The sequence below is a fragment of the Cydia amplana genome, chromosome 6 (genome assembly GCF_948474715.1).
Source record: "Cydia amplana chromosome 6, ilCydAmpl1.1, whole genome shotgun sequence".
NCBI classification, from domain to species: domain Eukaryota; kingdom Metazoa; phylum Arthropoda; class Insecta; order Lepidoptera; family Tortricidae; genus Cydia; species Cydia amplana.
In genome coordinates, this window is record NC_086074.1 from 8,895,337 (window position 1) to 8,922,947 (window position 27,611).

The 27,611-nt window shown below is 39.3% G+C and overlaps 2 protein-coding genes across 2 annotated transcripts; one reads left to right on the forward strand and one right to left on the reverse strand.

Moving 5' to 3' along the window:
* Window positions 1-487: 487 nt before the first annotated feature.
* LOC134648828 (protein claret segregational) lies at window positions 488-3,091 on the reverse strand. Its single transcript, XM_063503399.1, has 2 exons — window positions 2,971-3,091; window positions 488-2,518 (listed from the first exon to the last, which is right to left on the reverse strand). The coding sequence occupies exon 2, from the start codon at window positions 2,516-2,518 to the stop codon at window positions 620-622; it is 1,899 nt and encodes a 632-aa protein (XP_063359469.1). The 5' UTR covers window positions 2,971-3,091; the 3' UTR covers window positions 488-619.
* Window positions 3,092-3,726: 635 nt separating this feature from the next.
* On the forward strand, window positions 3,727-13,006 carry LOC134649137 (7SK snRNA methylphosphate capping enzyme bin3-like). Its single transcript, XM_063503852.1, has 6 exons — window positions 3,727-5,183; window positions 5,740-5,930; window positions 6,520-6,878; window positions 8,052-8,276; window positions 11,114-11,293; window positions 12,611-13,006. The coding sequence occupies exons 1-6, from the start codon at window positions 4,123-4,125 to the stop codon at window positions 13,004-13,006; spliced, it is 2,412 nt and encodes an 803-aa protein (XP_063359922.1). The 5' UTR covers window positions 3,727-4,122.
* The last annotated feature ends 14,605 nt before the right edge of the window (window positions 13,007-27,611 follow it).

Sequence of the window (27,611 nt, forward strand, 5' to 3'; positions counted from 1 at the left end):
ATCATAGCACATTCGAGGACACCCAACCAATCACCAGAAAAACTAGCTTTTTATACAAAATATTACAAAAACGAGACGAGAAACAAAAAACAACAGTAAAATTAATCAATACATTATATTAACAGTAATAAAGAACATTACAGATATAATACCATACGACATCATTACTCATGTTCACCAGTACAAAACTAAAGCAATAATTGTAATATTAAAAGTTAAAACTTTATCTATAAACTACTGGGTCTATTTATATGATTCTTATTCAAGTCATGGGCGCTTTTCAAGAAAGTTTAAACATTTGTTAAGTATAACAGCAGTTTCATGGTTGATCTTCTAAAATTACGATTTGAGTTGATACAGACAGACACAGTCCTAATGATTTTATTAAATATCTGAACTGTCATACAGTCTTGTACGGAGATCACAAAACTGTAATAATTTTGAGGCATAATTTACTATTCAAATTAAATATATTAAAGTTATTAACATAAATTATTTAAATTTAACCAGTATACATGTATAAAAACTTTTCTTTGAAATCGCCCAATATCTTGAACTGCAATAGCCCCATTAAAGAATTACAATAAACATGTCAATAAGATAAAATCAATAATATAAACTACATGTCAACCATTGTTAGGTTCTTTTTGGCTTTCACTGTTCGGCAGCTGTTTACCTTTGTCGCAAAGCGTAGAGAGTTGAGAGTCTCACCAAAGCATTCATCGAATTGGTTGATATTGACCAACATGAGGGTTTTTGAATTGCCACCAAGGCTCGGCATCAGCAGGTGAGTTAGCTTTGAATTTCTATACGGGATATGGGCCTGGTTGGTCTGTAGAGACAGAATGACTTTAGACAGCTCTGACAAAGATCTGTTGATGTGCTTCGTCTCGTCCATTCTCTGAGTGGTCTTGCCACTCTCTGACCCGGCTAAGTCCACCAAGTTTAACTGGCTTGTGTACTTCTCTTTCCGTATTTCGTTGATAGCAGAAATCTTAATTTGCGTCACTGAATGAGACCTGGAGCTTCGCTCGTTGTTGAGTGTTGCGGCAGTTTGTCTGTTACGTTGGGCATATACCATCAGTTTGATAAAATCATGGGAGCTCTTAACTTCCTCTTCTTTCAAGTTGGAGACATAGAGGTCAGTCCCTTTGGAGTTAACCATCTTGATGTCATGGCTTAGTTGGTCTTTGCAGGAGTTCAGCAGATCGTAAATTACTTCATTGTAGATTTCCAGGAAGGATGCTTTTATGGTTAACTGCCAGCCCATTCTCTTTAGATCCTCCATACATGTGAACATGAAATTGAATGCTCGTGGTATAATACCATATTGATCTGTTCCACAACCTCCTTCCATTGTGTATGTTTTTCCAGAGCCGGTTTGTCCATATGCAAAGATACACACATTGTATCCATCAAGTGCCGACTGGATCATGTTAGATACTTCCTCAAACACGGTCTCCTGGGTTGAGTGTGGTGTAAATATACCATCAAAGCTGAAGGTGTGTTGAGATTTGCCCTTCCTCGTTGATTGGGATAACGCATTCAACTCAACCTTTTCAACTTCTATAGTACAGGCATCCACAACATTGAGATTAAACAATGGCTTGCTTGTCTCTGATTCTAATGGTGGTCGTACTCTGCAATATACTCTTATATTACCTTTAAGATCCTGAATGGTGTTTCTCAGATCTCTTTGACCCTGGTACATTCCAGCTAAAATGTTCTGCAGTTTCTCTACATCAGCTTCATTTGTTGATATCTTCTTTTTTGCTTCTTCATAATCAACAGTAAGTTTATCATAATCTTCAGATAGAGTAGCAAGCTTTTCAGACTTTTCTCTTAATACTTTGGCCTCCGCCAGGAGGGCATTGTGACGCCGGGTCAAATCATTGAATTCTTCCTGTAGTGTATCAAATTCTGAAGTCTTCTTATTTAAATTAAAAGTCACTTCGCCCAAAACTTTTGTTTTGCGTACCAATTCTTCATTTTCGCGTTTTTGTATTTCATGGTCAAGCTTAATACTGTCCAATTCAGTTGTCCTTTCTCTTAAGTCATTTAAAGCATTCAGCAGTTTATCCTTTAACATGTCCTTCTCTCTAGTATTGGTTTCAACAGATTCTTTAATTTTTTCATAGTCATCAGCAACCTCTTCATGTTTGTATTTTAAGTCATTATAATCATTCTTGATCACTTTGTGCTTCTCCAACAAGTCATTAAACCTTGCTTTGTAATCATAAGGTGGGATCTTTGGGGCAACTGTTGGAGGTTTTCTTTCAACTTTAGCAACTTTTGCTGCATTGGTGGAGGGTGCTGGTGCAGTAGCAGCCCTCTTGAGTCGCGCCCCAGTGATTGAAGATGTTGGGCCAGTTTGGACAGCTGGCTTGGTGTGGTTCAATAGTAAATTCTTTTTGTCATCTGCGCTAAGGCCATTTACTGTTCTTGATATTGGACGTCTATTGATGAGTCCAGGTCTATTTTCTTTTGCTGGGGCCGGTAACTTAGGTATTCTCGACATCTGAAATGGACATAAAATTCTATATTAAACACACAATTTTAAAAACGAGATAATTCTTTAAGACTTAATTTCTAGACCAAGTGTCTTCTAAAATTAAGCATGCATGCCCAGTGTGGCTGGTATTGTTGTTTGTTGTTGTTCACCAGTCAGGATGTAACTCTAACCAGACAACAAAAATAATAAATTAAATCTAATATCTAGGAGGGAAACTTGTTAGAACATGTTGAACATAGTTTATATAATCATAGTAAGATTAAGAAATTTTTTTTATTGATAACATATTCAATAAAATAGGTAATAGATGAAAGAAGCAGTTTGTATCCAAACGATACCGAGAAATGCCCAACATGTATACTCAGTTTCTGTGAGAACATGTCAACCAACACATACAATAATTATTATCATTTATAGATAATGTAAGGTAAAACACAAAATTTAAACCAAATACTCACATTAATAACACATGTAATAGTTTTATTTTAAATATTTAACCACTACACTAATACACAAAACGACTGTTCAGATCTGATGTCGTAAACGGTTTTATTTTCAAAATTTAAAAGTGACGCTAGATTAGTGTTGCCAGTGTAGTTAGAAGAATTAGGTATTTTATAGTAGGTGTCGGCATTTCTAATAATAACCGATTTCAAAGTATATTTTCCATTATAATATTTTTCAAAATTTTGCTCGTTTTCAGTTATAGGGTTGTGATTATACTCATTACAAAAATATAGGATATTTTCCCTGTCGCTATAAGTAGAGCTATAACCGCGAAAATCGAAGTTCACAAATTGCGGGCATATTTCTCTGTCAGTCTAATTATGCCTTCATTGGAGTAAAAGAGAAAAATCCCCGCAATTTGCGAACTTCGGTTTTCGCGGTAGACACTCAGGGACCTACTAAAGAATATATATTCACCGGGCCTACTAAGAAGATACTACGTAGCACTATACAGAAATTGATATAGAATCTTGTCATTAATGTGCTAACGTTTGCACCCAATATGCTATATCGAAAAATATTGTGAAGTCGATAATTTGAATTGCAAATCCGAGATTATCAATTTTCATTTTCTACTGATACATTTCTTCCAATAAATCGCCGCAATAAATGACTTTTATTAGCGCTAGCAACATTGTGACAAGTATGCTGCGCTCTCGTTTGGCAAAATATAAATAGGCTGTGCTACCATTGGCGCATTGTATTTAATATTTTACAAACTGACCAATGACGTACCCGGATCTCGAGTGGGGGTCGCTACACCGTCGTTATCGAAAACAATATAACTCATGAATAAATAGCCATTTCTGCTGCTTTGCGTGTGGTGCGAATTTTGTGGAAAGTGTGCTGTTTTATTGATATATTTGTTAGAAGTGAGTTTTAATTTGTGATATACTTCTATGAATCTCTTATTACAAGTGTAAGAAGTTATTAATTGCAAAATCGGTTTCTTTTAACAATAACAAACGGCGTTGTTAACCTGTTTATTAACAGTGACGGATGGAAGGCCTTGCACATTCTGCAGAGTCCTCCCATGGCGGTAAATTCAAGTTTGAAATATTTCTAATGTATCATGTAAGTATATTGTGAATTGTTAACGTGAGATGGGTAGTCCCAAAGAAGAAGTTATTGCTTCTGAAAGCAATTGTGAAGTAAAAAGTGCAGAAAATGAAGCAGTTGGTGAAATATCGGACAGTGAAGTGGCTACGGCCACGGATTCTTCGGTAAATATTTCTGCGAATCAGTCAGTGTGTGAATCGAACACTTCGAAAGATGGAGATATTTCTGTTGGTGCCGGAAAGAAGGGCAAGAAAAAGTCTCGTCATGGAAAGAAGGGCTACTTGCCTTCGAAAGATAACTCCGACCGAAGCACGGTGCGCAGAGTGCACTACGCGGGCACTAAGTTCAAGCAAGGCAGGAAAAGAGCACAAAGTTTTCCTTCCATATCAAAGTTCTTTCTTCCATACAAAAGACCTCGAAAGGACGCGTTCATTCCCCCCACAAAGTTTCTTTTAGGAGGTAATATATCAGATCCTTTGAATCTTAATAGTTTGCAAGATGAAGACATTAACAGGGCAATGAATGCAGTTACTCCAGAATCTTCTCCTCTGCCCACACCGCCTCGGCACAAGGCTAAAATAGATGTCATTATTCCGCCTAATATTAGAGATCCTTTGAATCTTTTGGAACCACTGGACAATGAAGAGTATGAAAAACGTCTTGAAATGCAACAGCGCAAGCCACGCAAGAAGCCCCGTTTGCGGCGGAGAACTACTGAATGCTCAGATAACGCTCAAGTAGTTGAAAAGGTTGCGGAAGTGACAGCAGATGGTATCAAGGAGCCTCTTCCGACTGAACCATCTACGTCAGCATCAAAACCTATATCAACAGCAGCTTCTAAAGCAAGAAAGAGGTCTTGCAGTGAGAGTGAAAATTCTCAGAAGGGCAAGGATGCCAAAAAGTTGCGCCGCATGGATTCTTTGGATAAAATAGTCAGTCCTGTGGTACCACAGCCGGGGACATGGAAGCGCGTCAGGCCGCACCAGCGGCCGGCGCCGTCCGAACGCCCCATCTCACCGCACAAACAGAGTAAAGCTGAAGGAGAACATAAGCTGCCCACATTTCACCCAAAAAATACAAAATACCAGTATGGAAACTATGACAGGTAACTTAATATTTATACACTTACCATTTGCATTCAGTTGACCTACTTTTGTTGTAAGACTATTAACAACTCTTTAACAATCATAATTATCACTAATTGAGTGGTAAACACCTTGCTTAACACAAAAAGTTGTCAAGTGTGAGTCTGATGAGCATTGAATGGAAATTCTGACAAATGTATGTTATTATACTTATTATAGCAAAAATAACTCTTTGATTGTACAAGATTAAACCTATTTGACAATCAAAAAATATATTGAAAAGCTGTGTGGACTTGTAAATTGTTTTCAAGATACATTTTACTAAAAATGTTATAATTATGATATGTCCTATAAACAGGAAGTAAATACCATTCTCAATGAACAATAAGAAATAATAACATAATTTCAAGAATATCATCAAGTTGCCAAGCGGACCCCAGGCTCCGATGAGCCGTGGCAAAATGCCGGGACAACGCGAGGAAGAAGAAGAAGATCATCACGGAACAGAATATAATTTCAAGTTCCACTGCAAATCTTAATTAGTTTATTTTACAATGTTCTTTACCAACATTGCAGGTACTACGGTTACCGTAACCTGAACGCGATGATGGACGTCCGCCTGCAAGTGTTCGAAATGCACCGCCACCTATTCCAGAATAAGGATGTGTTGGACATCGGCTGCAACGTCGGACACGTGTCCATAGCAGTCGCGCGCACGCTGGGCGCCCGCTCCGTCGTCGGGATCGACATAGATCCAGTACTTATTGGTAAGTTACACATTTATACCATTTATACATTTTATAACCTTTTGACTTTCAGTTACTACTTTACCTGCTTAGAAAGATGATTTAATTGATAAAAACTATCCTATGTCCTTTCCCTGTGTAGAGATGAGATTTCATCTTAATCGGGTCAGCAGTTTAGAGACTTGGACTGGCTGCTCCCCAGTCTATAACCTATATTAAAATGTGCCTCATTTACCTACTTTAAGAATGGACTGACTGATGAAAGTAGTTGAAAAGAGACTTCCGCATTGCGGCTTGTTATGCAATGGACCCCTGCCAGCAATAAAATTGGGTGTAATGATTGACTAAACTGTAACATGGTTATTTATGTCCCCAAGACGCCATTGCAAAGTATTATCTGAATTATTAAGTCTAAATTACTTACAGAATACAAATTATTTCATTTACTTATGCAATTACGCAACTTTATTAGTATACTTAAAATACCTTGCCCATTTGGCTCAAAGATCCTAATATATACCTAAATACCTACCTATAGTCTGTCACAGCAACCTTATAATTATGCATTAATAATACTAATATATTTACGTATTTTCCACTTTGCTTTCAGGTCGAGCGAGAAAAAATCTAAAATCATTCGTACCCGTTCCCACGGAGCCAAAGACGGAAGACGATAAGAAAGCGGAAATCGACGACGATAAAAAGGATTGTGACAAATGTACCGAAGAGAAATGTACAGATTGTACCGCGTCAGCCCCAAAAGCAGCCGGGGAAGAGAAAAATGGGGAAGACAAGAAGGAAGGGAAGAACACGAGAAAAGTGAAGAAGCCTCGTAAGAACAGGAAGGCGGGGAAACAGGAGCAGCGGGGGTACTTCCCGATGTCTATGTCCATGCTCTATGGGCCGTTGTGTAGCGCCTCCTTGGAGCCGACACCGTCGGCCTTTCCGCATAATGTTACCTTTAAACAGGTGAGTGTTGTTTAAATTCATACTTCGTTTTTTTCTGACCTACTCTTACTGCTACCACAGAATAAATAATAGTACTAGGTATAGAAGACTCACTCTCTAACAAAACGCGTCTGTTACGATTAGCACAGATATGGCCGCTAGGTAGCGACAGTGCCACGCGCGGCTTATGGCTAGCCACCAAAATTGGTGTGGAACGGATGTACTTAGCTACCTGTAGCAAAGCGACGAAACTGCGGATTGAGCCACGCTACCACATAAATAATTGTAATATCGATATCGATACCCTAGTTCACAGTCGTACTAATTTGGTTGTAATAAAATCTTTGTACTAATTATGGAACTAGGCTAACAATATTATGTACAAGTAACACACTTTTGTCTCTAGTTTCATGGTTTGCAGTGTTAATTTTATCGTAAAGTTTGTAGGGTGGTGATAAAAAAATTTAAAAAATTAATGTGGTTGCTAGAACAATCCGATATTAATTTCAATCAATATTACATCGCCACTACTAATTCACAACAATTCGTTTGATAAAGCGTTGATACAGCAGAATAGATGCCAGGAATTGATGTAGATTAGCAAAAAGCTTTTAATCCATATGTTTCTAATTAACAACACGTTTTAAATAATTGGTTCCAGAAAATACGGTACATTTTCAACTTTGTACTCTTGGACTTCTCTAGCTTGTAAACTGAATCAGTTTTGCTAAGCTCCTACTGTTTGTAAAGTTACCACCATTACTATAGTTCGTAAATAGCATTAGAAATAAGGTAAACAATCTTGATGTGTCTTTTAATTGAAAAACACATTTTAAAAATAAGTTACGGTAAATATGTAACAATTATGAATCTAATACGATCTTTTATAGTCTTCTGCTTTCATAAGTAATAGTTATTGGTTTTTAAAAAGTGTTTTTCAATTAAAAGACATGTCAAAATCGCTTACCTTCTTTCAAGTTCTTTCTAATGCTAAAAAAACGAACATACGTTACTACCATTTGATCATATTATATATATTTAATTAAAATATTATGTCTCTCGTATCGTATACGAGGGGATGCCTACACACCAAGTGCCAAGCGGTGGCTGAGAATGTCATTAATTATTTCATTAAATTCCTTTAATGTTTCATAAATTAGAAATTTAAGTGTAGACATTTGTAATATTTTCCAGGGCAACTACGTCCCGCGCGAAGACACGCCGCCGCCGCTGGGCCCGGAGAGTCCGCAGTTCGACCTGATCCTGTGCCTGTCCACCACCAAGTGGCTGCACCTGAATTGGGGCGACGCGGGGCTCAAGCGCGCCTTCCGCCGCATGTTCGCCGACCTGCGCCCCGGCGGGAAACTCGTCGTCGAGGCGCAGAACTGGGCGAGCTATAAGCGAAAGAAGCGCTTGACGGTGAGTTCATTCCACTGACAATCCAACCTCTAGACTGAGCTTAGGCCAATTCTTTCATGAAACTGATGCTGCCAAAAATACGGGGGTGCGGGGGGACGAGGTGAGCGAATCCCGTGCCGTGACTGGTCCGTTCAAAGACACGGACCAATCACGGCACGGGATTGACTCGAAGATGGAGTAACGCTACCGTATGTGTGGCAGAGGGGGTAGCGCGACTATGCTATGTCTAGAGGTTGGATTGTCTGTGGTTCATTCTTACTGGAGTGTAAGGCTTCGTTCACACGGCATTGCCCTGCACGTTTTTTTGCAGTATACGTCTTAACGGATAAATAGTGGCACATACTTTGTGTATAAAACCATTCGCATGGCGTTTGTACTGCAAAAAAACGTACATTCGTTATACGTTTAAACGGATACTCACCGGACTTGTCAAGCAAATCGAATGAACTTTAACGTATTCGGTTTGCAGTGGCGAGTAGTATAGTTCTGTTTCATTCACACGGCACAATTTTATACGTTTTTTAACGAACAAGCGTCTATAGTACTCGAGCGTTTTTCGGAGGGATCACACGTATTTTGTTTGGAATTTCGAGGTTATTTCAAAATGGTTGACGAATCTTCTATAGATAACGAATTATTAATTAATTTAGTGGAACAAAACTTTATATAGACATCCGAAATAAATTGAAAAACTTCATTCCTAAGTTTAGCGTACCTATACATTTTCAAATATTTTATTACGCATAGATTTTTCATTTAATGGGATGTAGCTAAAACCTTCTGTTATGTCGGCGACGAAACCGTTATCGCCATCGATACCAAAATAAAAGTACGATGAAGCATGAATCCATCTCAGACGTCTGCCCACTGCGACAACTGCGTGAAAACTGTCGCTATTCGGCGTGAAAACGGTTTTTAAACGAATGAAAATCTACCGTGTGAACACGTGCAGGACGTCGCCGTGTGAACCTAGCCTAAGTGTAAGTGTAAGGCCTGAGTGGACGCTCGAGTCGGGCGTGCAGCGGGGCGGGGCGTGCGGCGTGCATGTTAAACAAATGCAACCGTATAGGAGCGGCCTTAGTGCACGCTGCTCAAATCACTTGTGAACCCAACGCCACGCTGCACGTTCCGCCGTTCGCTCCGCTTCGAGCGTCCACTCAGGCCTTACACTAACACTGATACGACCTGCGTTGACCGCGAACGCTAGGGCGTCTACACGAACACCTCCGTTGGCAAGAATTGTTTGCAGCCAGTTTCTCGAAGTTAGTGCACAAACTGGTCGAATCTTGTAGGTTTCATTTAATAAAGCACATTTAGATGTTTCGAGAACTTGTATTCTAGTTTCGATACATGGCGTTATTTACCATATTGATCAATCTATTGACGTGGATGTACAGTGAAGTGCAAAATTGCATGGCCGCATTACGAATGAACGCAATTTTGCAGCTGAGTGTACCTCAGATTCCTAAGAACAGTCAGTAGTCCCTTGACATGCACGTTACCTAGGCCTAAATGATGACAACTTCTTGCTCTACTTTCGACTTTGCAGAAAAAAAAACAAAGTGATGTATTAGCAAACCTACCTTAGTTTATTGCTTAAATTTATTTACTTAAAACAGATCTAGGATGCGTCTTCCTATGTTGAAACCCGTCATCCCAGAGTTTTAGCCCTGGTGTCTAACATGGGACTATCATCTTATCTGAGGAAGGAAAACGTGGCGCAGTACCGATAAGAAATCTGTACACTAACATAGTTGGGAAACTGTTAACTAACTTTATAGATAAGATTACTTCCTTTTAGATAGGTCTTAACAGTTTTGTTAAAAATGAGTTTCTTCAACATGTGTAATTTTGTAGGTACTCCATAATTATGTTATGAAGTACCCAAATCACAGCCGACAATTCTACATTGTATGTATATTCATTCATTCTATAATAACGACTGTTTCGTTTTAAATTATATAAAATGTATGTAAACCATTATGGGGTACAATGAAACGAATTTTTGTAAGACTATTCTATTTCTTTACTCCAATGTGCTTCAGATCTTTATAACCCAGACTATAAAACAATTTTTTCTCAAAAATGGACGGCAAAGTCGACGTTGCCGGTTAAAAAATAGGTCGCGAAGTGCGTAGTTTATGGTCATTCAAAAAATTAAAAAGTTAAAAACATTGCAGTCTCGATTTCGAGACTGCAATGTCGCATACAAATTCCATTATTTAACGAGTTCCAAACTTTTTAAAACTTTAAATGGCCATATCAAATGAAGGCATAGGTCCCTTAAACAGCCAAACAGATGATCAGCACTTATTATTATAAAGCCTATAACAGACTATCGCACCGCACCGCGACCTTGGAGCGTCGCACCCATAAGTGAGAGCGAGAAACAGATATCTCTTTCTGCCTCTCACTTATGGGTGAAACAGATATCTCTTTCTCGCTCTCACTTATGGGTGCAACGCTCCAAGGTCGCGGTGCGGTGCGATAGTCTGTTACAGGCTTAATGTTGGTACCGCGACTATTTAGGTGTCTCAAATAGGTTGGCGTATTTTGAGCAGAAAAATACACTTCTTTTTTTTTAAAGGCGGCAAGCAAATTTTTTTAATGGTTGTATTTTTTTCTGTGAAAATTAGAACGTTGCTTCTGTAAGTTCTGTAAAATATTTCTATTTCCTGCACCATTTTTGAGAAAAGCACTATATGTGACTCGGTTGGAAGGCTACTTGCTGGCTTCGGATTCAATTAAACGGACTCCCATGGTCGTCCGTTTAAAACGAATCCTCAGCCTGCAAGTACCTACTTCAGAACCTCGACAATAATGTACTATTTTTTCAGCAAACCATCTACGAGAACTTCAACGCGATCGAGATGACGCCGCAGAAGTTCCGCGAGTACCTGCTGTCGCCCGAGGTCGGGTTCAGCAAGTGCGCCGTGCTCGGCGTGCCGCAGCACGCCAGCAAGGGCTTCCGCCGCCCCATACACCTCTACAGCAAGGGCGATTTCACGCCCAGCAAGGTACGCCACTGTCCCCTGTATGCTATTTAACCGAATTATCCTTAGGGCCCATTTGAAGCGCTGGTGGCCTAGCGGTAAGAGCGTGCGACTTGCAATCCGGAGGTCGCGGGTTCGAACCCCGGCTCGTACCAATGAGTTTTTCGGAACTTATGTACGAAATATCATTTGATATTTACCAGTCGCTTTTCGGTGAAGGAAAACATCGTGAGGAAACCGGACTAATCCCTAAACGGGCCTAGTTTACCCTCTGGGTTGGAACGTCAGATGGCAGTCGCTTTCGTAAAAACTAGTGCCCACGCCAATTACTGGGATTAGTTGCCAAGCGGACCCCAGGCTCCCATGAGCCGTGGCAAAATGCCGGGACAACGCGAGGAAGATGAATGAAGCCCATTTAGACGATGCGAGAACTCGCATGCGAGTTTTATTACATTGCGGGTTTTGATCGGTCAGTTGAATTGGACGTAACCAACAGTACGCAATGTAACTAAAATCGCATGCGAGTTCGCGCGCCGTCTAAATCAGCCCTTACGTTAACGCTTTTGCCGTTGCACGCCGAAGGAGTATGGGGCCGGTTTTTACGAAGACGACTGAATCTGAACTAACCTGTCATGTCAGTCTGGTCAAGAAAAAAAACTTTGCTAAGTTAAACGAAATAAGCGGTTTAATTTATTTACAGTCAGAGTGCGATTGCAATTATTTTTTTACGTTTGGGTGGCTGCCGTTCCTCAACCCACCAACAGAGCGGCAGCTGACGTTCACGAGGGCTCGTTACATATCGTCCTTAATCACTACGAGTTTTCGTCCGAGATGCTGCATGGAAATCTAGCTGGTCCCTGTCCGCGGTTTGTATTTATGAATTCACGGAATATTTTCGGTGCTCCGAGAGGTAACCGAGACACGAGGACCACCGGTGTAGGAACTCCTCATCTACAAAAACCGGCCAAGTGCGAGTCGGACTCGCGCACGGAGGGTTCCGCACCATCAACAAAAAACAAGCAAAAAAAAAAAAACGGTCACCCATCCAAGTACTGACCCCGCCCGACGTTGCTTAACTTCGGTCAAAAATCACGTTTGTTGTATGGGAGCCCCACTTAAATCTTTATTTTATTCTGTTTTTAGTATTTGTTGTTATAGCGGCAACAGAAATACATCATCTGTGAAAATTTCAACTGTCTAGCTATCACGGTTTGTGAGATACAGCCTGGTGACAGACGGACGGACGGACGGACAGCGGAGTCTTAGTAATAGGGTCCCGTTTTTACCCTTTGGGTACGGAACCCTAAAAATGTGTAATGAACCGTTTATATGGTATTGCAGGCGCGCTGGTCGGACGCGTACGCGCCGTCGTCCGCGCACCGGCCGGAGGCTGGGCCGGCGCGGCGCACGGTGTACGCGCCGGTGGCGCCCGCCTACCGGCCCAGCGACGACGCGCCCTCCGTGGGCGCGGCCACGCCCTTCTCGCCCAACCTCGACTGCTGCGCCGACGACTCGCCCTTCTACAACCCGCGCAGCGACTCGTACGCGCCGTCCTACCAGCCGCCGCGGCCCACCGTGTACGCCACGCTGCCGTCGCCGCTGCCCAGCGCCGAGCCGCGCGCCGAGCCCGGCGCCGAGCCCGAGCCGGCGCCCGACCCCGCCTGCGCGAGGGGCTTCCCCGAGCCCGCGCCCGCCCGGGACGGCTCCGCGGTCGACGGTCCACAACCCTCCCGATAATACCCCTGCGATATTACGCAGTAGGGAATACGACCGATTCGTAACTGAAGACATGGCTGGAACCACACCGTAAAGCTTTGGATTCCTCCGAAAACGGTGCCGTCATATGACGGCCGTCATATAGCGGCCGCAAAAGACGGCCGTCTTTACGGTGACGACATGTGGAAAGCACCACGGCGTCATAACACACCGTCATCCACCAAGGTCAAAGCGGCAAATTTGAAAAATGTAGGCGCGATGGGATAACGTCCCATAGAAAATTTGAATTTCGCGCCTTTTCCTACTGACGAGATTTGCTTGATCATCTATCATTTACTTGGAGGATGAAATATCATCAAAAGAGGAAAATAATCGTAGTACGGAATCATTTATTCAAATCTCGTGTCATTTATTCAAAATGGCGTCACCGCTATCTAATAAAATAAAACGTTCACGAAACTATCGACACCGTCATGACGGCCGTCATCTTACGTAAAGCTTTGGATTCCTCCGAAAACGGTGCCGTCATATGACGGCCGTCATATAGCGGCCGCAAAAGACGGCCGTCTTTACGGTGACGACATGTGGAAAGCACCACGGCGTCATAACACACCGTCATCCACCAAGGTCAAAGCGGCAAATTTGAAAAATGTAGGCGCGATGGGATAACGTCCCATAGAAAATTTGAATTTCGCGCCTTTTCCTACTGACAAGATTTGCTTGATCATCTATCATTTACTTGGAGGATGAAATATCATCAAAAGAGGAAAATAATCGTAGTACGGAATCATTTATTCAAATCTCGTGTCATTTATTCAAAATGGCGTCACCGCTATCTAATAAAATAAAACGTTCACGAAACTATCGACACCGTCATGACGGCCGTCATCTTACGTAAAGCTTTGGATTCCTCCGAAAACGGTGCCGTCATATGACGGCCGTCATATAGCGGCAGCAAAAGACGGCCGTCTTTACGGTGGCAACATGTGGAAAGCACCACGGCGTAATAACACACCGTCATCCACCAAGGTCAAAGCGGCAAATTTAAAAAATGTAGGCGCGATGGGATAACGTCCCATAGAAAATTTGAATTTCGCCTTTTCCTACTGACAAGATTTGCTTGATCATCTATAATTTACTTGGAGGATGAAATATCATCAGAAGAGGAAAATAATCGTAGTACGGAATCATTTATTCAAATCTCGTGTCATTTATTCAAAATGGCGTCACCGCTATCTAATAAAACGTTCACGAAACTATCGACACCGTCATGACGGCCGTCATCTTGCGTTACGTTGACAATCAACGTAACGTAACGCCGTCTAGGAAACCGCGCCATCTTGTTTACATAGACAACGTTCTAGTGACGTCAGTCAACGCTATATAGCGGCCGTAATATGACGGCACCGTTTTCGGAGGAATCCAAAGCTTAAGCGCGATGACGTCCTTCCGGCTCTTTTTCAATAGGTGATTTAGCCGCGCCGTATCAGTAAAACCGCCTATAACGAAAGTCTGTACTCTTGCTCGACCCCGCGCCTAAACCGCCTAATGCGAAAGCGCCGTGTCCTCCCTTTAGCGTTTGCTGTTTGTTTTGTTAATGACAGCACAATATACGCTGGGACCGATTCGACGAGATTCGAGAAGATGAGCCCTAAACCCTCCAGTTAAAAGTATACAACTTAAAAATGAGAAATATGGATCAAGAGGCTTTTGGCTCGAGGCGGTCAGATCGAGATCAGATCGAGATAGAGATTTTAACGAGGGAATCTCGTTGTTGCAGTATCAACTATTTTACCTAAAATTGTTGTATCGTAAGAAATTTGACGCTAAAACATACGGTTGGTTATAATTTGTTGATTCCTCTATTTATTCTAATCCGATGATTATACGCGAATTATAATCGATGCTGCAACGCGAAATTTCCTCGAATAACTTGTCAAATCAAAATAATAATGCACACATTAGTAATAGATCCTGTATTAATTTCCGCAAGGCAAGTCTGAACCTTTTCCTTCTTGATGTCGAAATAACCTTATAGGTATTATGTAGATTTTTACTCCATACCATTAAAGTACAGTTGTATATCAGCGGTTCTCAGTGTATATTCGACCAGCGTTAGTGAGCGTCTTCTATCACAAATGATAGGACTTTTTGAGCAATGAAATTGTCATACTAAATTCACTAGTTGGCGGTTTGACCGCATACTGCCTGAGATCTATTTGGGCGACTAACGAGATGGAGTTTGTTAAAGATATAGTATATAATTATTAATATACACGGTGATAACGTTCGTTACTCGCTCAATAGGCTGATCGGTTTATAATTTTTGATGTAAATATCGCTGTAGATTCCCTAGGATTATGTTCAGTTGATAAAAGTATTTTATATTATACTCGTAAAGTTTTAATCTATGAATAGTTTTATTTTCACGACCTTTTTGTGTGATCTTAACCCTCTAACGGATCTAGACAGCGCAGCGTGTCAAGCCAAGTTCAAAATAACAGAACTGGTTTCACGAAACATTTGGAGCCACTGATCCGCGCAGTAGAACCGCGAAGTATTGAATTCTAATTAATTGTTAATTAGAGTTCAATACCTACTAACGTGGATCCGCGTTCCGGCATACGAGACGTTAACCCCCAATACGGTTGCAAAATATTTCATTAGTCTCTCATCTTAAAAGTTAAAACCGATATTAACCTTTTCAACGCTTTTCGTCCCATGCTAAAATGTGGCTTATACGCCAAATGGTTGCAATATGAAGAGCGAAAATAAACCTTATCTGTCAGCAGGAAAATTGCTTTGACAGCGTCCGTCATAGCCTTTTAGTGGCTGTTGGCGTCATGGGCACGACAGCACTCGACCACTTTAGTGGCTCTTGGCGTTGAAAAGGTTAAACTTTCGTAAAACATATTCCCGTTCCATTATGCCTACTTGAATAAACTATCTTTATCTTTATCATATTTTAAACTGTTTAGACAACGGTTTCACTCACTTTTTAGTCGCTATTGGCGACATGTTTCGGGCCCTTCGACTCAATAACGACTAAAAATTCGGCCAATAGCGACTAAAAATTCAAGTGAGTGAAACCGTTGTCGTCTAAACTAAAAATCTTAAAACCTTTCTCTAGTAACCCCGAAAATCGAAGTTCGCAAATTGCGGGCATCTTTCCTGTCACTGTCACTCTACTTACGCCTTCATTCGCCTTCATTGGAGTAAAATTTCGGATTTCGCGGTGGCCCTCTGATTTCTCGACTTCCGCTCATTGAGTTATTATAACTATAGATAGATAAGCTATAATTATATACTAGCAAACAACATTATCGCAATCGCAACCTGTAGCGCACCGCACGCGACCAAAACTAAGGTAGGGGTAGGACTAACCACTCCTGTATGTACCACAGACATTCATTAGAATCATCATTAGTTATTCCTCTTGTCGACTAATATTATCACAGTCTAGATTTACTTGTCCATAGTACTTAAACATAATGAGAACCCTGCGACAACACAAGTAGGTATATATCTACGCACCAATGCCCGCGTACATGGCCATTTTGGCCTTCCTACAGATTCGACCTACAAAACTAGGCTTTTATAAGGACATTATAGCAAGTGACGTTGCGATTTACTTGTTAGAAATTCAAAACTAACCAGAAAGCTAACTCGCCTTAACAACCGCTATTTTAGATAATTACCCGCGATCAAAAGCTAAACGCGTCATCTTTAATGTCCATGGAAGTCGAGGCGTATTCTAGTTTTAATTACAGGTTATGAATTAGATATGGATAAGTGAAGTTTTTGGCTGAAGCAATGTCACTTTTCTAATTTATCTAATTTATGATCATAACTTGTTATTAAAATTACAATACGCCTGAAAGTAAGCAGTCACCCACCCAGAAACAACGCGGCAAAAATAAATAAAAGGTGAGTTAAAAATAATATTTAGCATTTATTTAGACGAAAATAACCTTGAGGCGCACTCTCTAGCTAATTACGGCAAAAATGTAGGTAGGTATATATACCCGTCGTAGGCGTGAAATTTATTTATAGCCCGTTAATTTAATAATAGCCTATTTTTGAGTAATATTGTTGTTTATGGCTTTCCCGCTTTGAAAAAAATTTACACGTGATATCTTCTCTGACCCCCCCCCCCCCCCTCTCCCATCGTCATAATTCGTGATATTTTCCTTACCCCCACCCCCCCTCTGAACGATCACATGATTTCTGGACGACCCCTTTGTTTTGGAGATCAAATATGTCTCTACGGGATCCATTATCCATTACATTAAAACAATACTTCAGAAGTCATGAAGTCAGAAAAAAAGTCGAAAGTGTCGAAACGCCCTTACTAAACTAAACTGTACTTGTCTTGGTCGTGACGTCACGATCAAGCTAAAGCAGTCTTAAAGAATATTGCGTTTATATATTATTTCGCGTAAGTAGGTATAACCAGCAGCAAGTTGCTAAGCGGGCGAGGTGTTCACAATTACCTTGACACGTTCTTATTCTCTTAACATTAAAGACATGTCAAGATCATTTTGAACACCTCGACCGCTTAGCAACTTCTGCTGCATAGGTATACCTACCTATATAGTTTTTATTTTTAATAAAATGTAAGGAATCGGAATTTACCATATTTTCCTTTAGGAAGTTAAAATAGTAGTAGTACCTACCTAGCTTAGTAGTAAACAATTAAAATATTTATTTATCATTCCGATTTTTTTGACAATTTTTTTGTTATAAATTGTTCGTTTTATATTTACTATCAACTATAATTTAACTAGTTTTGTATTTTGTTATTATGTTTAACATGTGTCATTATTCCTATGCTCAGATCATAGAAGTAAGGACATTTATAACGAAGCATAATTTCAACGAGACTCGGTGTCTCCAACTGTTCCCCACCACATCATTGAGGGCGTGGCCAGACAACCAACTCACGCGCTGTGATTGGCCGAACCGCGCGGGGTAAAGGACAAGAGCGGCGACGCTAGAGAGTAGGACAAGTCGATAAATTTACAACAGCTATCGATATTTTGTATTATGTTCTAAACATGACTTTATTGTTTTGGCATTAAAATATTTTAAGTAATAATTAATTTATATACCTTTAAACATTTGACCTTATTTGCGAGCTAAAATTTTTAAGGTACGATTAAGGTAAGTACCTACCTATAATATTATTCGGTCCATAAAGTTCTGTCACAAAGGTTTCTACTGATAGAATGTAATACAAAGCTTTTAATGAAAAAATAGCAATGATTCGAACGCTTGTTATATGTTTATCAAAACGTACCTAACATAATTGGTATAAAATTTAGTAACGATTTTATTTACTGTTTGTTTATATTACTTTGGGATTGTCGTTAGACGCGAGCCGTCACCTGCATTGTGAAAAATTAAACTCCACAAAAAGGAGTAAAAATCAGTGTTAAATTAATAAAATAGTTACAATTGTATTTTTTAATGAACCTAATTTATTATAGCATATTTCGTCACCCGAATCCGAATATTAGCTACATAGAGCTATGAAGAACTGCGAAAGAAAATATGTTAAATTATATTGTAAGTTAGGTATGCACTATTAAATAAGCTTTAAAATCATATACGAATAATAATAAACACTCTTTACCTATATTTTTGTTATTAGTAAAAATCTTTGTGATATACTATTATTTAAACTTATTTATATTCACTCGTCATATAAATGAGGAGGGGTAAAAAGTGTGTCAAGGATAATATATTTGACAAGTATGAACATATTTGATCATACCTAGTGCAGTTATTTAAATCGTTGCTAAGAACCTAACTTTAATACCTATACTTATACGTATAAACTACAATGTAATAAATAATATTTAAAACAGTTTTTTCTTTGACGTACCTACCTACTGCATTTTTATTAAAAATGTATAGGTATACTACTACAAAATAATAGGTGAGGGTGGGGAGGGTCGATCCCTAGGGGACACTTGGTAAACTTCATTTTTAATCAAACCAAACGAGATACAATTTTTTGCGCTGGTAACACTCATTCATTCGTTCCTAACTTCACGTTCTGTCATGGCACTGTATCGGAAAAGTCAGTGGTTCAAAAATGGCGGACGGTGAAAGATTTTCCGCGTACTATATTCAATTTTCGGTAAGCTTTAACTGGATTTATTTTATAATATGAGATGGAAATGATGTTAGTGAGTGTGCTTATTTTATTTGTTGTTTATTGAAGTGATGATTAACTTGGATTACATTGATATACGCGAACACATATTTCCAGTACGGCATGTTTTATAATCTTACTATGGGGAGACTTTGACTTTTTCTTCTGGGGAGATATGATTCCGGGATCATGTCACCCCCAAAGCGATCAAGTATACATTGTAATAAATTTACTTACAAAATGATTCATAGAGCTATCATAAATATTTTCTTTTCTTTAGTAAATCATGCCGCGAAAGTACGACCAGAGAAACACTGATTTTAACTTTCAATGTTTTTGACTGATTATTGTTTATTAAAACGGAATTTAATGGCGTATAATTCAGTTTTTAATTATACAACCGACTCCGAAAACGGAATTATCCCCGTGGCCTTTGAAAAGACTGACTAAAGTTGACATCAACATTTTACGAACTACCCGTACTTGGTCTTTTTTATCAAGTTAAACGTTTTATACACAGGGGATGTTACTCGGTCGACAAAAACACTTATAACGATATTTGGTTTTCAACCGGCGATATTTTTGTTTTTATGGATGAAATGCTATTTCAATGGCTTTCCGACCTTATGTACTATAGAACCGACGGTCCATAGAAAGGATTTTAGGATTATGCAGCTCAAACACCGTCCTCGAAACGTGAGCAGTAAATTTCTAAACTTATTTATTATAGTAAACAATAACGACCAGTGATGGGTAAAAAAATTAAAATTGCTGTAGGTATCTGACGCTAAATGAAATTTTAAATTGACGGTTCCTTTAATTAATTAAATTTCTTAGCTTTAGCATTGACATTTGAACTATGTTGTATATAACTGTTTATTTTGATTAATGTGTTGTATGTCCTAGAGTTTAAGGTGTAAATTTGCATGCTACTATGTAGTTAATCATGTGTTACCTAATAACAATAGCATAAGAACCACTGTACCATGTTTATTGCAAATAAATGAAATCTAAAATCTAAAATCTAAATCTAAATCTAAAAATACCTTCATAAGAACTTTAAAAAAATGAGCTTGTTACAAGAAATTGTATGTTAATAACTTAGATTTTTGTTTTTTTTTTGGTACAAAAATTGATTTCCTATTTTATGTTGTTTTATGTATAATACGATTACATTGTTTTTTAAAAGTATAAGATTATGGATTAATATGTGTTTGATATCTTCATATATTAATTTTCTGTAGATAAAGTGAATAAATTAATGTAGATACTACCCTCGAAATATGACATTCCCACTTAAAATCTTTTTACCAAGTGTCCCCAAATCTGGAAGACTTGATCCCTTCGGCTTAGACATCTGATTACCGGAAATACAACTTCAAAGCATGGAAGATGCAATATATATATATGTTTGCTGTGTATTTTACAAATTATAGATGCATTGCTAATAGCGATCCGAGTTATATAATCAATGAGAATCTGGTATGGGGAGACGTGGTAAAAATATGTTTACCATGTGTCCCAAGAACCAGGGTCACTTGATCCCCCTAGGATCAAGGCTCCCGACCAGGGGTAAACAAGTCTCCCTTACATAGGGGACACATGGTAAAAGTCAACACTATGGGTTTTCATTAAATAATGATCTAATTTATTGCACAAATCTGTTCTAATTCAAACTATTAATGAAGAGATAAATTCTGAGTCGTATGGTGTATAAAGTTTTTCAATACTACAAATAGTTAAGAAAATGTATGCTAAAAACAAAAGGGGTGATCAACCCTCCCCAGTTTCCCCTAGTAAAATTTTAATTAAAAATAATTACTTCCATACACACTATATCCAGATATTATTATCGATAACGCTTAAACTTCAATTATGTACGAGCGCCACTCTAGTTCCTTGCGGAAAGAAGGGAACCGGTTAGCGGTCGTACCAAGTAACAATATTGCCGTTGTGGATATCGTTAGCGGCATAATGCATTGCGCCGTTGCCTAGCACACTACAAATAGTTTTCCATGCTAAGCCGTCAATGTAGAATGCATATTCAAATTGCCACGCGTTTGTTTGGCAAAATGGTCCGACTCAGTAAAATCATATGTCACAGGATTTATTTGTTAAAATGTGTTGTTTTATTGACTAATACGTTAAAAAAATGTACTCACATGTGGTATGTAACTCCATGATCCCTAAGCACTCCTATTTCGACACGAAACAACGCTACAAACCGGCATTTTACGTAAATTGAAGAGCACATTTTTCTACGACAGCTAAATTGCGACTGTCTTACCGGTCTTACGGCGGAAAGAAAAATGGTCAGCCTGACCATGTTGCGGCGACACGCGCCACGCCTCCGTCAGATATCTAGTACCTTCTATGATCTGAGTTCCTATGTTACTCATGATTCCTATCCTATATACATACTCATTCATCATGTGCTCCATTCTCCTCTTCGTCAAATACGGTGTCTATAAGGAACAGTCCGCAGCAGAAGTTGCTAAGCTATTGCTGCTGACTGTACCTTACACTATCTCCTTCCACCCGGCTTAGTTAGATGTAGTAAGTATTAATGCGGGTCGTACGACACATGATAAATATTCATAGTGGCGATTTGTAGGTTTACAACTTGTAACCCCCTGGAAGGCTCGGCTTGTCTATATCTATGTCGTAGTCAGATCGTATAATCCGCCGTATTACATTACGGCTAGCCGTTTTACAAAACAAGGGCGTTTTGAAATGCGGCGGTTCGACGACTAGCCGGATTGTCATTGCGATACGTTCTTCAATAAGGCGGCCTACTTTAGCCGCATCGTATCTACTATTTAGATTGTAGAGTGACCAGTTCTTTCGGTCGCCTACGTAACCGGAGTTTGACAATGTTTGCAATTTAATTTATTTTTACCATGGTCCCACCGCACTACATGTGTTTCTTTTCCAAAACATTTCCTTCACAACTTAAATAGACGGAGCCCCGCAAGCGCGGCCCCTATTTCTGGGCGGTTTGCCCTTCGGGCATCTGAAGCTACCTAACGAACCTAACCTTCTTACCTACCTACGCTTTTTTCCCCAAACTGTAATGTTTTCACGGACGTCTCACTAAATCAATAGGTAGGTAGGTTAGGTTCGTTAGGTAGCTTCAGATGTCCGAAGGGCAAAGCGCTCAGAAATAGGAGCCCCGCCGTCTAGTTAAGTTGCGGAGGTAATGTTTTTTGAAAAGAAACAGTCCGACGAACTCCAGATTTGATGGACACCCCAGCGTTTTTCATAGTTTGTTGTTGTTATGTCAGGCAGCGCCACTAGTGTTAAAAATGGGAACTAAAAACTGTCAAAGCGGCGGCTAATGACTCGCTGTATTAAATTACGGCTAGCCGTGTTGAAGAACGTATGGCGCCGAATACATTCCGGCGGATTTTCATTCAGCCGCATTCAATCCGGCTAATCGTCGAACCGCCGCATTTCAAAACGCCCCTGTTTTGTAAAACGGCTAGCCGTAATGTAATACGGCGGATTATACGATCCGACTGCGACATCTTATGATGTCACGAGTCATGATAAAGCCCCTATATTTTTTAACCGACGGAAGTCGGTATTCTATAGATACTTACGTTACGTAGCTACGTAATATAGCAATGCTTTACGCGTATTATTGGTAGTAGGCTAGTAGGTAGGTATTTTAGGTAGGTAGGTGTACAATGTGTGCATATCGGACCAGTGTGTTAACTACATAAATCCACTTAGAAATAGATCGAAGTACGTATATAGGTACATAAGACCAAAATATATTTAGGTTCTTCTGTTAAGTACAGTTTAGTATGGAATATTAGTTTCTCTATCAAAAAAAAAACTGTTTATTTTTCTATAGAATTAAGTACATTACAATTACTTAGTACTAATCTTACATTTTTAAGATTATATGAACTAAGGGAAATGGGGAGCAACCCCTATGAAATTATTGAATTACCATTAAATATTATATATTAAATATTTTACATGCTTTTTACATTTATCTCTATCAATGCTTTTTTAACAATAGTCTTAATATTCCTAGGTTTCTTATTTATGTTTTCAATTACATCACTGGGAAAGCTGTTTAGAGCTTTAGGGACGCAAGAGGACCAAATTCTATTACCATATTCATTATTATTTTTAGTAGTCATCATAAAATTAGGTTCATTGGGTAGACTGCGAAGGTTATTTGGCCTATTATATCTATTCAGCTCTCCCAGACAATGCTTATATTCTAGGATTGCAGCCAGTTTAGCCTTATCATATACACTTAGCACCCTGCAATAATTAAACAAGTTTTCATATCTGTCTCCCTTTTAATATTTGTTTTTTATAGTCGGGGTCAAAAGTGTAGTAGTTTTCTCATCAATTTATCGTGAGAAAGTTATATTATAACATGTGGGGAGCTTAAATCGTGCGTGTTTGAAATGCTACACAATAGAGATACATTATTTCGGGTAAGATATGAGCTGGCTTACAGCTCAATGTGTGTAGATAAATTAGGGATGAAAATTGCTTAGCGAAAAAAACAAAAATAGGTGATCTCAGTCATGTAAGGTGCGAACTAGGTACAATAAATATGTCGGAAAAGTTAGGCAGTTGCATAATTGCAATTTCCAAGTTTAAATTCTTAGAATGTGCAATCAAGGACACTAATAAAGCGAGTGATACGTCGTTCGTATAACTAGAACTAGAAGAACTTATTAGACCTAGTTACCGCGGGAATTACCAGTAGAAATTAGGCTAGGTACCTACTAAACCATATTCCTTAATATAGGCAGGGATACCGCCGGCTTTCGATTCTACATAAATCTCTATCTCTGCATGCACACTGCGGACGTTATTGCTACTCTTCGCCACTTTATGACCAAAACCTAGATAACATTATTTTATTTATTTATTTATTTATTTAACATTTTAAATCAGGCAACAAGGCCCATATTACAAATACCTTACAGACTAACATATATATGCATTTTATATAAACTTAAAAAACTAAACACTATTTAGGCGACAAAACGGCGTGGCTCCGTTGAATCGTCTGGTCTTGTGTCGGATTCGACAGTTTGCCCCGGAACCTCCGAAACACGACACCCTTCGGCCAGAAGTCGGCGCACTCGATGGTCCCCTGCAGCGGTCGCGGCACGCGCACCACAAACGAGTTGAAGTGCACGTAGTGGCGCGATCGAAGCTGGAACACCCTCAGCGTATAGCCGGTCTTCTTGTGTACATACTCTACCACTTCAGCAGCCGTGGCGGTGTAATGCAGGCGCGACACATACAGCGCCTTACTCGGTGTAGCAACCCGCAAGCCAGAATGAACTAGTTCGGCGGTACCGCACCGAGTCTTACGAGGCCAACCAGACCAACCAAGATTATGACCAACGAGGGAAATTTACTGCGAATACGGATTCACGACAATTTTCATCCGAATCGTCTGACTACAAATAGTCATAAAACTGGTGATTTGCAATATTCCTTCGTAAATTCGAAATTGTAGAGATTGACTGTCGAACAGAACCGCTGATTCAGTTATCTAACTTCCAAGTTTAATATTGTTGACTTCAGAGGGTGCGTGATTAATTGGAATTTCTTGATGAAATGCTTAAATAATACTTTCGTTCGCTGTTTACCCAGTTTCTCTAGAGTTGTTTTAAATTAATTCGAAATATTATACGTGCGTATTACCATAGAGAAAAAAATACATAGATTGCTCACTCTATACATCAGTTTTAGTACCAAAAAGACTATTAGCATCTAGCATCGAGTAGCGGAACTATCAGTACTGCTACTTGACAATAGGTAGCACCGACCGGAAAGTCTTATCTCAACAGCATAAGACTTTCCGGTCGGTGCTATATCTATTGTCAAGTAGCAGTACTGATAGGTCCGCTACTCGATGCTAGATGTAGACACTGAAATCAATAGTCTAACTGATGTATGAAGTGAGCACTCTTGTATTATTATATTTCTCTATGGTATTACTTCGGTTGTTGGATCTTTATTAACATAAGTACGTGTGCAAGCGCGGGGCACGAATACTGAAGTGATTTTTATTATTAAAGTTTGTTATCTTATAGAGCCTCTAAGTATACTATACCAGACTTGATTTCGTAACTTTAGGAGGATTTTTAATGAGAACTTATAAACATACTCGTACCTACATCGACATCTTATTTAATAATATCAAATCACTGGAACATGCAACGTGCTCCGAGTTAGCACACGTATTATGTTTATTCATAAAGTAATTCTTTAAAATAAATGATGAATGAGTACCGTTGGCAAGTGGCGGAGAATTGGATAACACTTGGTAGTACATTGTTACTAGTCTTGTTTCATGCTCATTTTGCAAATATTTGTATTAATTAAAAAAAAACAGTATTACTACTTATGCCATTCATTTCATCCACGAATTAAAAAAATGACTACACACAATTCCTTTATTAATCTCTTATTTAAAAAGGGCTACCTACCTCAAATTTAACTTATTAATAAGGGACGTTTAAGACCCTTTTTACTTTTAAAACGTAAGATCGTAACAAAATGTTTAAGGAACCCCAAAAGTGTTAGTAAAAGTTCGGCGCACCCAATTTCAATGCGACCGCTGGGTCCGACGTGGAGGGCCGCCAGAAAAAATGCTTTAGTATAAAATATTTGGAAGGAATTTTGCGTCCCATCGACATGGATAAGAGGGTCGCACATTTTATCTAACACAGAGATTTTTACTTTTTATTATCATTTTGTCAAATGATTATTTTACCTTAGCTATTGGCAAGGTGCGCAGTCGGTGGAGGGTTCCCGGGAATTCCCGGTTCTCGCCATACGAACTCAGTACCGGGAGCAAACCCTAGTGGAGGGGGAAGTGGCGCTGATCGTCACAAATACAGGTAATCTTATGGAATGTCCGACATTAGTACTAGCGGCAGCCGCTTGAGCTTGAACTAATTTTACTCCATAAGATTTAACGTATAAAGTCCGCCAAAATGAGGGCAGCACCAGTCGTGCACCTAGCGAATAGGTAGGTACCTACTTCGCTTTTTTAGGATTAGAAATAACCCCGCAGACTTGAGATTGTGAAGTACGTTAGCCCTTTTCACTGAATATCGCTGCAACTTGTCGCCCACCCTCGAGGTGCGACAACACCCGCGTCACGACGTCACGACAAGCGTCCGCTGTCGACCTGCCCGGCTGGTAAGCGTACTGCCGACTATTCAGTAGGTAATCATTATGAACACCATGGCCGCTCCGATTTATGGCGATGGACTGTACCCAATAATTGTTACGGTCGTATTTGGGTCTCTATTGTTTCCCAAATAGTTTTAAGTCATAATGTATTGCATGCCCACATTTTCATTAGGTAGTCATAGTTTGGTTCAGAAACTCGTCACTTCAGGATTGCCATAAAACAAACCTAACCTAACCTATCTATAGGATAACCTTACGAAAATCCTGAAAAGTTAACGGTTTCATTTTATGACTAATGATAATATGACAAACAATACATTATGGCTTAAAACTTTATGGGATACAAAGGGACCCCGTCGTATTTATGTTTTTCGAGTTATTATAATCTCAGCGGAAGTTATTTGTATCTGTAGGCTCTAACATTTTAAATATGTACCTACCTACCAGCACTAGATTGTCTAAAACACCTATTGCTACATTACAAAAGGTGCATCCACATCGCAGTTAACTTTTTTGTGAAGCAACACTGTCCAACATGATAAGTAATACATATTAGGTAACTTAAGTAGGTACCTAGTTAAGCTTAGAATAAATTTAAAAGTGGAAAAACTATTAACTGTCTTGGCTAGGGTCCCCTTGATCCCTATGGTAGACAGATTTGCTGGCTATGGATGAGGTCTTGGTGGCTCAGATGGCAGAGCGCTGGAGTATCGATCCAGAGGCCGTGAATTCAAGTCTAACCGAAGCCAGTAGTTTTTCCACTCTTAAATTTATTCTAATCTTAATAGCATCGTTCGCAGACGTATCTGCTTGTTAAAAATTAACATTACCTAGTTAAGTACTTACACAATGTTGCTCCATTATTGCTCGATAAAAGTTAATGTGGTGTGGATGCACCCAAAGTCCTTGTTTGCGTGGGATGTACCATCATTTCTAATTTTTAATTTGACTACAGCTAAATCACCGTTAATCTCAGGCTTAAGTAAATTAAGTTCTAGTTTATCACGGCTGGGCATAGTCTCAATACTTTTTAATACAAAGATATTTTTTTGTCTGACACGTTCATAGCACGGTCATGGTATGGTATGGTATGATACGGTGTAGTGGGCAGAGACCTTAACGAACAAAGTTGCGTATTAAAAACCATTAAATGGATTTGGTTGCATATTTTGTGTGTATAAATGTTACTTGCCTAAAGTAATTTTCTATTAAGTTTATTCAACAAAAGTTATCTATTCCGAAATACTTAAAATCCCTTTTATACATTTTATAATA

Coding starts and splice junctions, on each gene's coding strand:
- LOC134648828 (XM_063503399.1), bottom strand. CDS start 2,518: ATGTCGAGAATACCTAAGTTACCGGCCCCAGCAAAAGAAAATAGACCT.
- LOC134649137 (XM_063503852.1), top strand. CDS start 4,123: ATGGGTAGTCCCAAAGAAGAAGTTATTGCTTCTGAAAGCAATTGTGAA. Junction 8,277..11,113: donor AGCGAAAGAAGCGCTTGACG/GTGAGTTCATTC, acceptor CTATTTTTTCAG/CAAACCATCTACGAGAACTT. Junction 11,294..12,610: donor GCGATTTCACGCCCAGCAAG/GTACGCCACTGT, acceptor ATGGTATTGCAG/GCGCGCTGGTCGGACGCGTA.